The following is a 14,803-nucleotide window of genomic DNA, read 5'->3' as shown; positions in this document are numbered from 1 at the left end:
CAGTACAATTTGTATTTTTAGTCTGTTTTGTTTTGTCTAATATATACCTTATCTCTGTACAGAGATATAAGCTCTAAATCCCTGTGAGAAATGAAGAGGAGGTAGGTGAAAGAAAGTACCCAGGATATTAAACTGTTAAATAGACAGACAATGAGAGTGGTTTCCAATCTCAGTCTGCATATGAAGATGGAAGCTGAATTATTTTTGGACAAGCCAATTTTCTCATTCGTCACCACAAGGCAATGGTCAGCTTAAGAACACAGTATGCGATCTTGTTCATTTGATTGGTTTGCCGAATGGTTGACTTGACGGCGTATCATTACTGCTGGTAGTTTCCATACTGACCCTGCAAAGAAAAAAAACCCAAAAAAGCACAGAAGATATTACACAGTTGTGTGAAGATACAGTGTCTTGCAAAAGTATCCCCCTTGGTGTTTGTCCTGATTTGTCGCATTACAAGTTGGAATTAAAATGGATTTTTGGATGGTTAGCACCATTTGATTTACACAACATGCCTACAACTTTAAAGGTGAAAATTGTTGTTTTATTGTGACACAAACAATAATTAAGATGAAAAAAAAAAACAGAAATCTGGAGTGGGCATAGATATTCACCCCCTTTCATATGAAACCCCTAAATAAGAGCTGGTCCAACCAATTCACTTCATAAATCACATAATTAGTTGACTAAGATCCACCTGTGTGCAATCAAAGTGTCACATGATCTGTCACATGATGTGTGTATAAATCAACCTGTTCTGGAAGGACCCTGACTCTGCAACACTACTAAGCAAGCAACATGAGAACCAAGGAGCCTCCAAACAGGTCAGAGACAAAGTTGTGCGGAAGTCTAGATCAGGGTTGGGTTATAAAAAATATCCCAAAATTTGAATATCCCACAGAGGACCATTAAATCCATTAGAGCAAAATGGAAAGAATATGGCACCACTACAAACCTGACAAGAGAAGGCCCCGCCCACCAAAACTCACAGACCGGGCAAGGAGGGCATTAATCAGAGATGCAACAAAGATGCCAAAGATAACACTGAAGGAGCTGCAAAGATCCACAGCGGAGATGGGAGCATCTGTCCATAGGACCACTTTAAACCGTACACTCCACAGAGAGGGGCTTTATGGAAGAGTGGCCAGAAAAAGTCATTGCTTAAGAAAACACGTTTGGAGTTTGCCCAACAGCATGTGGCAGACTCCCCAAACACATGGAAGAAGATTCTCTGGTCAAAGGAGACTAAAATTGATCTTTTTGGCCATCATGGGAAATGCCATCTGTGGTGCAAACCCAACACCCTGAGAACACCATTCCTACAGTGAAGCATGGTGGTGGCAGCATCATGCTGTGGGGATGTTTTTCATCTGCAGAGACAGGAAAGCTGGTCAGGACTGAAGGAAAGATGGATGGCACTAAATACAGGGCAATTCTGGAGGAAAACCTGTTTGAGTCAGCCAGAGGTTTGAGTCTGGGACGAAGGTTCATGTTCCAGCAGGACAATGGCCCAAACAAGCTGCTAAAGCTACACTGGAGTGGTTTAAAGGGAAACATTTAAATGTCTTGGAATGGCCTAATCAAAGCGCAGACCTCAAGCCAATTGAGAATTTGTGGCATAACTTGAAGATTGCTGTACACCAACGCAAGCCATCTAACTTGAAGGAGTTGGAGCAGTTTTGCCTTGAGGAATGGGCAAAAATCCCAGTGGCTAGATGTGCTAAGCTAATAAAGACATACCCCAAGAGACTTGCAGCTGTAATTGCAGCAGAAGGTGGTGCTACAAAAGATTTGGGGGGCGGGTTGAATACCTATCATCCATTTTAATTTCAGCTTGTAATGCGAAAAATCAGGACAAACACGAAGGGCGATGAATACTTTTGCAAGACACTGTATGAAGTCTATCTTTTCCAACACAAGAAGATAAACATCATATCTTCGTGCCACCATGTAATGTTCTTTATATTATATGGACACATCCACAAAAAGAATATGCAAGTTAATCAAAAGAACTTTAATTTTGAACCGGTTTGCCATTTTGACAATGCATGTCTAGTCAGCAGGAAAACACTGGGAGTGATATATCGGGAATCGTTATACATACAGACACTTTTTCCATGGAATAAAAACATGTGTTCTATTCCCTTCTAGTGGGTTTCACTCATTTGATTTGATAGCAAGCAATATTGTTAGCATATCACTTATCCTATGCATATCATGTCACTGTACCCAATGGAGAATGAGCATTGAATATGGTTTACGATACTGTATGGTTGTGAAGACAACATGACGTCACACGTCGGAGATGGAAAACTTCCACGCTAGCGAGTGAACGTGACAATATGTGAACAAATATGGCCGCCAGGTTTGCTTCGTGAAATGCAGAAGATTTTGAGAGAATTTGAAAGAGAAAGACGTGTTGAACATCTAAAAGGAATGTGTAATAATAATAATAATAATAATAATAATAATAATATTGGCTGGCTTTTGTTCGTGGTATATCAGATATATTCCATTCAGTCTTTGACTCATTCAGTATCATGCTAGCTGAATGAAATATATCTGATATACCACTCAACGCCAGCCAATATTATTTAAATTTTTCACTCAGATCCGCGATGTATTTTGTACGAAAAGTGCGAGTTTTTCAACACGAGAAGATAAACTTCATATCTTCAATCCAACATGTGATTTTCTTTTGATTATATAGACACCATCACAAACAAAAAGTCCCCAAATTTACAGTGGTGCTTGAAAGTTTGTGAACTCTTTAGAATTTTCTATATTTCTGCGTAAATATGACCTAAAACATCATCAGATTTTCACACAAGTCCTAAAAGTAGATAAAGAGAACCCAGTTAAACAAATGAGACAAAAAATATTATACTTGGTCATTTATTTATTGAGGAAAAGGATCCAATATTACATATCTGTGAGTGGCAAAAGTATGTGAACCTTTGCTTTCAGTATCTGGTGTGACCCCCTTGTGCAGCAGTAACTGCAACTAAATGTTTCCGGTAACTGTTGATCAGTCCTGCACACCGGCTTGGAGGAATTTGAGCCCATTCCTCCATACAGAACAGCTTCAACTCTGGGATGTTGGTGGGTTTCTTCACATGAACTGCTCGCTTCAGGTCCTTCCACAACATTTCGATTGGATTAAGGTCAGGACTTTGACTTAGCCATTCCAAAACATGAACTTTATTCTTCTTTAACCATTCTTTGGTAGAACGACTTGTGTGCTTAGGGTCGTTGTCTTGCTGCATGACCCACCTTCTCTTGAGATTCAGTTCATGGACAGATGTCCTGACATTTTCCTTTAGAATTCGCTGGTATAATTCAGAATTCATTGTTCCATCAATGATGGCAAGCCGTCCTGGCCCAGATGCAGCAAAACAGTCCCAAACCATGATACTGCCACCACCATGTTTCACAGATGGGATAAGGTTCTTATGCTGGAATGCAGTGTTTTCCTTTCTCCAAACATAATGCTTCTCATTTAAACCAAAAAGTTCTATTTTGATCTCATCCATCCACAAAACATTTTTCCAATAGCCTTCTGGCTTGTCCACGTGATCTTTAGTAAACTGCAGACGAGCAGCAATGTTCTTTTTGGAGAGCAGTGGCTTTCTCCTTGCAACCCTGCCATGCACACCATTGTTGTTCAGTGTTCTCCTGATGGTGGACTCATGAACATTAGCCAATGTGAGAGAGGCCTTCAGTTGCTTAGAAGTTACCCTGGGGTCCTTTGTGACCCCACCAACTATTACACGCCTTGCTCTTGGAGTGATTTTTGTTGGTCAACCACTCCTGGGGAGGGTCACAATGGTCTTGAATTTCCTCCATTTGTACACAATCTGTCTGACTGTGGATTGGTGGAGTCCAAACTCTTCAGAGATGGTTTTGTAACCTTTTCCAGCCTGATGAGCATCAACAACACTTTTTCTGAGGTCCTCAGAAATTTCCTTCGTTTCTTGCCATGATACACTTCCACAAACATGTGTTGTGAAGATCAGACTTTGATAGATATCTGTTCTTTAAATAAAACAGGGTGCCCACTCACACCTGATTGTCATCCCATTGACTGAAAACACCTGACTCTAATTTCATCTTCAAATTAACTGCTAATCCTAGAGGTTCACATACTTTTGCCACTCACAGATATGTAATATTGGATCATTTTCCTCAATAAATAAACGACCAAGTATAATATTTTTGTCTCATTTGTTTAACTGGGTTTTCTTTATCTACTTGTAGGACTTGTATGAAAATATGATGATGTTTTAGGTCATGTTTATGCAGAAATATAGAAAATTCTAAAGGGTTCACAAACTTTCAAGCACCACTGTATCAAAACAATTCATCAATTTCCTCATGAGTGACATATAGAGATTTATGTCACAGCTTTGGTTCTCCATGTCCCGGATGGAGCTTGTATGAAAAATGCGAGTGATGTATTTCCCAGTAAAACACTTGTGCCCATATAATATACGGAGGTGCTTGAAAGTTTGTGAACCCTTTCGAATTTTCTATATTTCTGCATAAATATGACTGCATAAATTCAAGACCATTGTTACCCTCCCCAAGAGTGGTCAACCAACAAAGATCACTCCAAGAGCAAGGCATGTAATAGTCGGCAAGGTCACAAAGGACCCCAGGGTAACTTCTAAGCAACTGAAGGCCTCAATCACATTGGCTAATGTTAATGTTCATGAGTCCACCATCAGGAGAACACTGAACAACAATGGTTTGCGGGGGGGGACTGTGACATGCGGACAGAATAGACATGTTTTTCTGAGCTCCTCATGGCACAGCGAATTATACTAATTAAAAGCACTTTTTTGCATGCCAGACTCTCATTTTTTGTCTTAAAGGCTTTGCCTTGTGTTCATCTTTGAGTTTGCCAAAAGTGCAACATGAATATGTCAACTAAAACTTCATGAGGCGGAAAAGCGGCTACTCGCTCACTAACAGAAACCGGTACGACTCAGGATCAAGCTAGCACGAAACCTTCGGGCATGTCGTCAGCTGAGGAGGAAGACGAGCTTCCACTTATTTGGCAGAAAATGTCAAACAAGCTGCTGCAGTCCTTTAACGAGAGGTTCGACAAGTTTGAGCTGAGTTTCCAGAATCTTTTGTCTGCCCAGAAAGCACTCACGGGAGGCTGTCCGTCAATGAAAACCAGACTGCGGACCATGAACAGAGCATCCATGCTGTGGAAACTTCAGTTGCCGAGCTGCAGCAGGAAAACAAAAAGCTCCGGGCCAAGATTTCGGACCTGGAGCGGAGATTCAGGTGCAACAACATAAAGATTGTCAGCGTTCCTGAAGGCGAAGAGAAAGGGAGGCCCACCGAGTTCGTTTCCAATTTAATTCCCAAGTTGCTGGGAGATGACATCTTTAACAAGCCGGTAGTCATCGATCGGGCACACCGCACCCAACAGCCCAAACCACCGGAGGGCTCCAGACCCCGTACAATAATTGCACGGGTTCACTTTGCACAGGATAAAGAAAAGATTCTGCGGCTCGGGAGACAGTGGTCGATGGATTATGGAGGTCGGCGTATTTTAATCTTTCCCGACTACACTGCGGAGGTGATGGAGCAATGGCGGAGCTTCCGCGAGGTGCTTCAGCTGCTCAGGGAGAAGGAGATTCACCACTCGCTGCGTTTCCCAGCCAGGCTCCATGTCCATTACCAGGATCAAGTGAAGATATTCAGCAACCCAGCAGAAGCTAAGAACTTTGTTGACCAAAAACTTTGAAGGGCTATATTTTGATAGTGCAGAGAGTCTAAATGTATACCGAGTGAACTTTAATTGTGGCGTTTTTTCTTTGTATGCTTAGTCTGTTCTGTAATGTGCGCGCCACTGAGGGGCTGGGAGTTGGAGGTGTTTTTCTCTGGTGTTTTTTTTGTTTTTTGTTTTTCTCTTCGCCCAGTGGTCCCTGGTGTGGATGAGGGTAACTTTGCTTCGTTTGGGGAAGCACTGGTTGGGGGTCCTGTTAACGTATTTGTTAACTGTTTACTTGATTTTTTTTGTTTGTTGCTGGCTGCCAAACTTAATGTTGACTTCATGTTTTATTACAATGATGTTACTTTTTGTCGCTTATTGTTTAATCTTGTCACTCCCTCATGGTATCACAAATGAATAACACACTTGATTCTATATCCTTGGTTTCTTGGAATGTCCATGGTTTAGGCCACCCGATAAAGCGAGGTAAAGTTTTTGCACACTTGAAGTCACTGAAATCTGACATAATGTTCTTGCAGGAAACGCATGTTAAAGCCACTCAACATAGAAAACTCAGAGCTAACTGGATTTCACAGGTCTACCAGTCTCCTTTTACATCCAAGACTAGAGGTGTTGCCATTCTTTTCCATAAATCTGTTCCCCTCCGTTTTCACTCTTCCATAACTGATCCAAATGGCAGGTTTATAATTCTAATTCTATCTGGTCATATCAATTTATTTCCCATTATACTGGTAAATATTTACGGACCGAACACAGACGACCCAACTTTTTTTCGCAAAGTGTTTGATCTGATCCCGGATGATGATTCAAGTCATATACTGATTTGGGGTGACTTCAATTGTTATCTGGATCCATATCTGGATAGGTTCTCCTCTGCTCCCCTACCCAACATCCTTGCTGTACAAACTCTTAACAATTTGATGAAGTCTAAGAAGGTGGTGGATATTTGGAGATTACAACACCCATCTGATCGCGATTATTCTTTCTACTCTCATGTACACAGATCATACACACGAATTGATCACTTCTTAGTAGATTCTAGATTAATCTCAAATATTGACCACACTAAATACCATAGCATAATAATATCAGACCACAGTCCGGTCACCCTTAAACTTCAACTGTCTCTTCTTAGGCAGGCCTATAGTTGGCGATTTAACCCTTTTTTGCTCACAGATCAGGTTTTTAAGGAATACATCACATCGCACATTTCACAGTTCCTTGAGATTAATGACAATGGGGAAGTGAATGATTCAGTACTGTGGGAGACACTCAAAGTATATATTGGGGTCAGATTATTTCTTATGAAGCAACATTGAAAAGGACTAAGCGAGGCAGGTTGGACATGATTGAGAAGGAACTGCGAGCTGCAGAACAGGTTTATAGAACCTCTTTGCTTCAAACAGATTATAATAACATCCTTAAGTTAAAATATGAATACAACTCCATTCTAGGGGAGCAGATTGGCAACACAGTTCTAAAACTTAAACAGAGACATTTTGAGCTTGGTGACAAACCACAGAAGTTATTGGCTAGGCAGTTAAAGGAAGAACAAGCAAAACGAGCCATCTATAAAATTAAATCTAAATCTGGTCAGATGCTGACTGACTTAAAGGATATCAACAAACGATTTAGTGAATTCTACTCTGAAATTTACACTTCTAAATCAACAGCCACACAGGAAGACTTTGACCAGTTTTTTTGATTCGCTTCAGCTCCCACAGCTGGATGAAGTTTTCAGGGAAAAGTTAGACTTGGATTTTACACAGTTGGAGTTACGGGAGGCCATCGAAGCATTTCCTACTGGCAAGGCAACCGGACCAGATGGGTTTGGGCCCGAGTTTTACAAAGCCTTCCAGGATCTCCTTGCTCCTATTCTGCGCCGAATGATTCAAGATACATTTAAAAACAAGAGGCTCCCATCCTCTCTTAGTGAAGCAAATATTTGTGTTTTATTAAAAAAAAGATAAAGATGAAACAGACCCTGGCAGTTACAGGCCCATTGCTCTCCTAAACTATGACTTGAAAATCATCACAAAAGTATTAGCAAACTGCTTGGGCAAGCATATAGCTAGTATCATTCACCCGGACCAAACTGGTTTTATCCCAGGCAGGTACTCCTTCTGTAATGTCCGCAAAATTCTCAGTATTTTATATTTTATAAGGATGACAGAGCTGCCATATTATCTTTAGATGCTCATAAAGCATTCGATATGATAGAGTGGCCCTGCTTAAGTGCGACATTAAGGAGGTTTGGATTTGGTGACACATTCATAGAATGGGTTAAATTATTATACACAGATCCAAAATCCTTCATTCTCACAAATGGGGATAAATCTAGCCCGTTTTCCTTGCAATGTGTCGTTCGCCAGGGGGACCCACTGTCTCCCTTGCTGTTTGACATCGCATTGGAGCCGTTGGCACTTGGCATTAGGGATCATCCGGACATTAAAGGCATCAAGTTGGGTGACACTGAGACCCGAGTGACCCTTTACGTGGACGATCTCCTTATTGCTGACCCAGCAGTCTCTATCCCCATCCTATTGGATTATATAAATTCCTTTGGGAAGATTTCTGGTTATACCATAAATTGGCAAAAGAGCGAATTTCTGCCCTTAGTGGATCAATTTACTGAGGACTACCTGAGTAAGTTGCCTATCAGAGTAGTGAAGGACTGTTTCTCTTATCTGGGTCTGAAACTGACAAGTAACCCAAAGCATTTTTTCAGATTTAACTTCATAGAAGCATTAGAGAAACTCAGTGTGAGTATCGAGTCCTGGAGGACACTGCCCTTATCCATGATTGGAAGGGTTAACGCTATTAAAATGGTGAGCCTACCTAAGTTTCTTTATCTCTTTCAAAACCTGCCTGTGTATTTAAATGCATCCTTTTTTAAGAAGCTTGATTCTATTATATTGCCCTTAGTGTGGGGCTACAAATCACGCAGGATATCCAAGGCCCACCTACACAAAACTCTTAAGAAGGGTGGCCTTGGTCTGCCTATTTTTAAACACTAGTATTGGGCGGCTAACTCCAGGGCTCTTACCTATTAGAAAAGTGGAGGCAAACTGATTGATAGGAGCCCTTCGTGGTTACAACTAGAAGTCTCTGCAGTCAAAAATTCTTCACTTCCTGCCCTTCTGTTGTCTGGCTCTGCCCTGGTAGACAAGTCAATCAAACAAAATTTTACCCTAAAGCATTCCTTGCGAATATTGAGTCAGATAAAGGTGGCCTGTGAGATTCCCAATGTTTCCCTTTATGCTCCTATATGTCAGAATCGTTCATTCAAGCCTGGACAGCTAGATGGGGTGTTTATGGTCTGGAGAGAGAGGGGTATCAGAACATTTTTTGATCTGTACATTGACGGCAAATTTGCATCTTTTACTCAATTAAGGACTAAGTTCAACCTTCCAAATTCACATTTCTTTCGATATCTTCAAGTCAGACATTACATTAAGGAAAGTTGCCTACAGTTTGAATTCACTCCTACTACTCATCCTTTCCTTGAACATCTACTACTCCCGCCGGATTCGAAGCAGCTGGTATCAAAATTTGTAAACTGCTTTACTACTACTATTTCCTCAGATCACATTAGGGACGCCTGGGCCCGCGAACTGAACTCAGAGATATCACCAGAGTTCTGGGAGGAGGCAATGTCCCAGGTCTATTAACTCATGCTACAGGTTAATTCAATATAAGGTGATGCATAGACTACACTACTCTAAAACAAAATTAAACCGTATCTTTCCATCGGTGTCTCCTGTATGTGATAAGTGTTGTTCAGCTGAGGGTTCACTAGCGCATCTATTCTGGTCCTGCCCAATTCTGCATAGTTTCTGGACTGCAATCATTGAGTGGCTTTCGCTAACCTATTCTAAAGACATTCAGCCTAACCACGACTTGGCCATCTTTGGATGCTCTGCAGTGTTTATTGAGCTACCACACAATGTGCAGATAGCTTGGCAGACAGGAATGGTGGTGGCTAAGAAACTCATTCTTCTGACTTGGAAGTCCACTTCTCCACCTAGTTTTACACACTGGCTGAAGGAAATGTTGTCCATTATACAGATGGAAAAATTCCGTCTGCACCAACCCAATACACGAAGCAGATTTGAGAGAACATGGGGACCTTTTCTGGTACAGTGTCACATCACCCAATAACCACAGGGACTTTGACTTATCTGGCTATATAAATATGTAGTATGGTGTCTGATTGGATTCACTTATTCATGTAATTTTACCTTGCTCTGGAGATACTGATATTGCGACAACTCTATCTGAATAGAATAGCTATCTTTTGAGTTGTCTGGCAGCCCTCTTTTTTTTTTTTTGGCCTTGTCACTGTTTTTTTTCCCCTGTATGTCCTGTTATTGTCTTTGTAAAAACTTGTAAACTATAAATAAAGTATTAAAAAAAACAACAACAACAGTGGTGTGCATGGCAGGGTTGCAAGGAGAAAGCCACTGCTCTCCAAAAAGAACATTGCTGCTCATCTGCAGTTTGCTAACGATCATGTGGACAAGCCAGAAGGCTATTGGAAAAATGTTTTTTGGATGGATGAGACCAAAATAGAACTTTTTGGTTTAAATGAGAAGCGTTGTGTTTGGAGAAAGGAAAACGCTGCATTCCAGCACAAGAACCTTATCCCATCTGTGAAACATGGTGGTGGTAGTATCATGGTTTGGGCCTGTTTTACTGCATCTGGCCCAGGATGGCTTGCCATCATTGATGAAACAATGAATTCTGAATTATACCAGCGAATTCTAAAGGAAAATGTCAGGACGTCTGTCCATGAACTGAATCTCAAGAGAAGGTGGGTCATGCAGCAAGACAACGACCCTAAGCACACAAGTCGTTCTACCAAAGAATGGTTAAGAAGAATAAAGTTCATGTTTTGGAATGGCCAAGTCAAAGTCCTGACCTTAATCCAATCGAAATGTTGTGGAAGGACCTGAAGTGAGCAGTTCATGTGAGGAAACCCACCAACATCCCAGAGTTGAAGCTGTTCTGTACGGAGGAACGGGCTAAAATTCCTCCAAACCGGTGTGCAGGACTGATCAACAGTTACCGGAAACGTTTAGTTGCAGTTATTGCTGCACAAGGGGGTCACACCAGATACTGAAAGCAAAGGTTCACATACTTTTGCCACTCACAGATGTGTAATATTGGATCATTTTCCTCAATAAATAAATGACCAAGTATAATATTTTTGTCTCATTTGTTTAACTGGCTTCTCTTTGTCTACTTTTAGGACTTGTGTGAAAATCTGATGATGTTTTCGGTCAAATGTATGCAGAAATATAGAAAATTTTAAAGGGTTCACAAGCTTTCAAGCACCACTGTATATGCATATAATATAATTCAAAACTGCACAATGAAGAATCATCTCATAGACATGCGTTGAAGGTTAAAACAACAATAATTTCCTTTAGTGCTCTTCAAATAAGATAAATACTAGTAAGTACTATTCGGGATAAGATTTACTGAACAGACGTATGTCTAGAATGTTGCCAGAGGAGGAGTTACATATAGAACATGGCTCTGGACACTTAATACAAACAGTTTTGCTCCAATAGCTGAGGACTACAATTGACACTTTAGTATCGCAGTTATCATGAACAGTTTTGCACTCAAGACTCCATTAATGAACAGCTTGATAACTTCAACCAAATAGACTTCATGTCAAAACTATAATGAATTTCCTGGTTTCACAGTTACGTATACTTTGTGGCTATATAGGACACACTTATAGAAGCAAGTTATTTATAATCGCGCTCTCTGTTATCACCCAGATGAGGATGCGTTCCCTTTTGAGTCTGGTTCCTCTCAAGGTTTCTTCCTCATGTAATCTCAGGGAGTTTTTCCTCACCACCATCGCCTCAGGCTTGCTCATTTGGGATACATTTATTCGATTATACAACCCCAATTCCAAAAAAGTTGGGACAAAGTACAAATTGTAAATAAAAACGGAATGCAATAATTTACAAATCTCAAAAACTGATATTGTATTCACAGTAGAACATAGACAACATATCAAATGTCGAAAGTGAGACATTTTGAAATTTCATGCCAAATATTGGCTCATTTGAAATTTCATGACAGCAACACATCTCAAAAAAGTTGGGACAGGGGCAATAAGAGGCTGGAAAAGTCAAAGGTACAAAAAAGGAACAGCTGGAGGACCAAATTGCAACTCATTAGGTCAATTGGCAATAGGTCATTAACATGGCTGGGTATAAAAAGAGCATCTTGGAGTGGCAGCGGCTCTCAGAAGTAAAGATGGGAAGAGGATCACCAATCCCCCTAATTCTGCGCTGACAAATAGTGGAGCAATATCAGAAAGGAGTTCGACAGTGTAAAATTGCAAAGAGTTTGAACATATCATCATCTACAGTGCATAATATCATCAAAAGATTCAGAGAATCTGGAAGAATCTCTGTGCGTAAGGGTCAAGGCCGGAAAACCATACTGGGTGCCCGTGATCTTCGGGCCCTTAGACGGCACTGCATCACATACAGGCATGCTTCTGTATTGGAAATCACAAAATGGACTCAGGAATATTTCCAGAGAACATTATCTGTGAACACAATTCACCGTGCCATCCGCCGTCGCCAGCTAAAACTCTATAGTTCAAAGAAGAAGCCGTCTCTAAACATGATCCAGAAGCGCAGACGTCTTCTCTGGGCCAAGGCTCGTTTAAAATGGACTGTGGCAAAGTGGAAAACTGTTCTGTGGTCAGACGAATCAAAATTTGAAGTTCTTTATGGAAATCAGGGACGCCGTCTCATTCGGACTAAAGAGGAGAAGGACGACCCAAGTTGTTATCAGCGCTCAGTTCAGAAGCCTGCATCTCTGATGGTATGGGGTCGCATTAGTGCACGTGGCATGGGCAGCTTACACATCTGGAAAGACACCATCAATGCTGAAAGGTATATCCAGGTTCTAGAGCAACATATGCTCCCATCCAGACGACGTCTCTTTCAGGGAAGACCTTGCATTTTCCAACATAACAAGGTCAAACCACATACTGCATCAATTACAGCATCATGGCTGCGCAGAAGAAGGGTCTGGGTACTGAACTGGCCAGCCTGCAGTCCAGATCTTTCACCCATAGAAAACATTTGGCGCATCATAAAACGGAAGATACGACAAAAAAGACCTAAGACAGTTGAGCAACTAGAATCCTACATTAGACAAGAATGGGTTAACATTCCTATCCCTAAACTTGAGCAACTTGTCTCCTCAGTCCCCAGACGTTTACAGACTGTAGTAAAGAGAAAAGGGGATGTCTCACAGTGGTAAACATGGCCTTGTCCCAACTTTTTTGAGATGTGTTGTTGTCATGAAATTTAAAATCACCTAATTTTTCTCTTTAAATGATACATTTTCTCAGTTTAAACATTTGATATGTCACCTATGTTCTATTCTGAATAAAATATGGAATTTTGAAACTTCCACATCATTGCATTCCATTTTTATTTACAATTTGTACTTTGTCCCAACTTTTTTGGAATCGGGGTTGTATGTTTCAAAGCCATATTATTTTTCTATAAAGCTGCTTTGCGACAATGTCGACTGTTAAAAGCACTCTACAAATAAACTGACTTGATTTGATGTCTGTCGTATTATGATCGAGTCACATGGGATGCAAGTCTCCCAGTTTCCTGGCTTTCTAGCATATTGTCTCCTATTTTCCTTATTCATACTATCCTTATAACTTCAGTTTTTTTGGTCTAATTGGACTTACCTTTTCCAATCTCCTTGTATTTAAAGTCTCCAAATTCTATACTTCCAAATGTTTTAATCTCCCGAGTTTACTAGTTTCTTTATTACCTTATACCCCAAGTTTCTCCGTGGCTTCCGTACTCATAGTTTCTTGTTCCAGTGTTCCCCAACACATGTTGCCTGGTGTCTACAACAGCTTGTCTATTATTATTATTATTATTATTATTATTATTATTAGTAGTAGTAGTAGTAGTAGTATTAGCTTATCCGGCCAACAGGTGATGAGTTTATGCCATCATGTGTTGTCCGTCCATCATCCGTCTGGTGTCGTCGACGTTTCATGAAAATCACCTCTCGCTCAATTCTTCACTGATTTTTATTCTTTTTGGTCGGAAGGTAGGTCTGCCTGGGCTGCATATAGTTTCTACCGAAATTTGCATAATTGAAGTTAATAATCAAGATATGGAATAATTAAGCCCTAACGAGCAGTTTCCACACAAATCGCTTCTTCTCTCTTAATTCTTCACCAATTTTGATTCTTTTTGGCATGAAGGTAGGGGTACCTAGGGTGCATATAACTTCTACCCAGATTTGCTTAATTACAATTATTAATGAAGTTATGGACTAATTAAACCTTAATGAGCAGTTCAACAAAAATTACTTCTTCTCAGTCAATTCCTTGCCGTTTTGGATTCTTTCTGGCAAATAGGTCGGTATTCCTAGGGTGTATATAGCGTCTATATATAACTTGTATATAATGTATATAGCTTGCAACATTTATTGCACAAGGTAGCCCACTTTAGATCGTTTCTTCTGGACTGGACGGGGCCGGAGTGAGCTACACCGTCATTGACTGTCTCGTTGATTTTCCTCCATGAACCCTGTCTGCAGGTACTCTGACCCAATATTTTCAAAGATTTTTGGTCTCAGTTGTTACACTTGAATACACCTGACTCTCAAGTGTTACAGACTTGATTTGGGTGCGAGTATGTCCTCTGTGCATGTTGTACCTGTTCGTACGTGTAAGATCTCTGTGTTTGAGAGCCAGGAGTAGATTGTGTGGATCGAAATGAGGAATACTGCTGATTCTGACCCTGTTGATACTGAGAGTACTGAGATGGAGCTCCCTGTGCTGGACCTGAAAACAAGAAGGAAAATGTATGAGTGCATCTGAGCATAAAAGTGGATCACAATTTTTATGAATGCCCGAGCGTTAACTGGATCCTTTGTCTTTCCTCTGGGGCCACCTAACCTCTGGGTAGACAAAACCAAACAAACATTCATCAACAAATGGCAACATTCTTCACCAAGCAACAACATACCTCACCA

General features: G+C 40.7%; 1 protein-coding gene across 1 annotated transcript in view; it reads right to left on the bottom strand.

Annotated features, from left to right (window-relative positions):
- Nucleotides 1-294: 294 nt before the first annotated feature.
- Nucleotides 295-14,803, bottom strand: part of LOC132895989 (calcium-responsive transactivator-like) — an 80,092-nt gene continuing 65,583 nt past the window's right edge. The window contains exons 10-11 of the mRNA XM_060936715.1: nt 14,485-14,612; nt 295-346 (exon numbers count right to left, since the gene is read on the bottom strand). Coding sequence (XP_060792698.1) covers nt 320-346; nt 14,485-14,612 — 155 coding nt within the window. The 3' untranslated portion in view covers nt 295-319. The remainder of the gene's footprint in view (nt 347-14,484; nt 14,613-14,803) is intronic.

Source organism: Neoarius graeffei, chromosome 13, assembly GCF_027579695.1.
Source record: "Neoarius graeffei isolate fNeoGra1 chromosome 13, fNeoGra1.pri, whole genome shotgun sequence".
Taxonomy (NCBI): Eukaryota; Metazoa; Chordata; class Actinopteri; order Siluriformes; family Ariidae; genus Neoarius; species Neoarius graeffei.
Note: the sequence above shows the minus strand (reverse complement) of the source record. Positions and strands in the feature narration are given on the sequence as shown.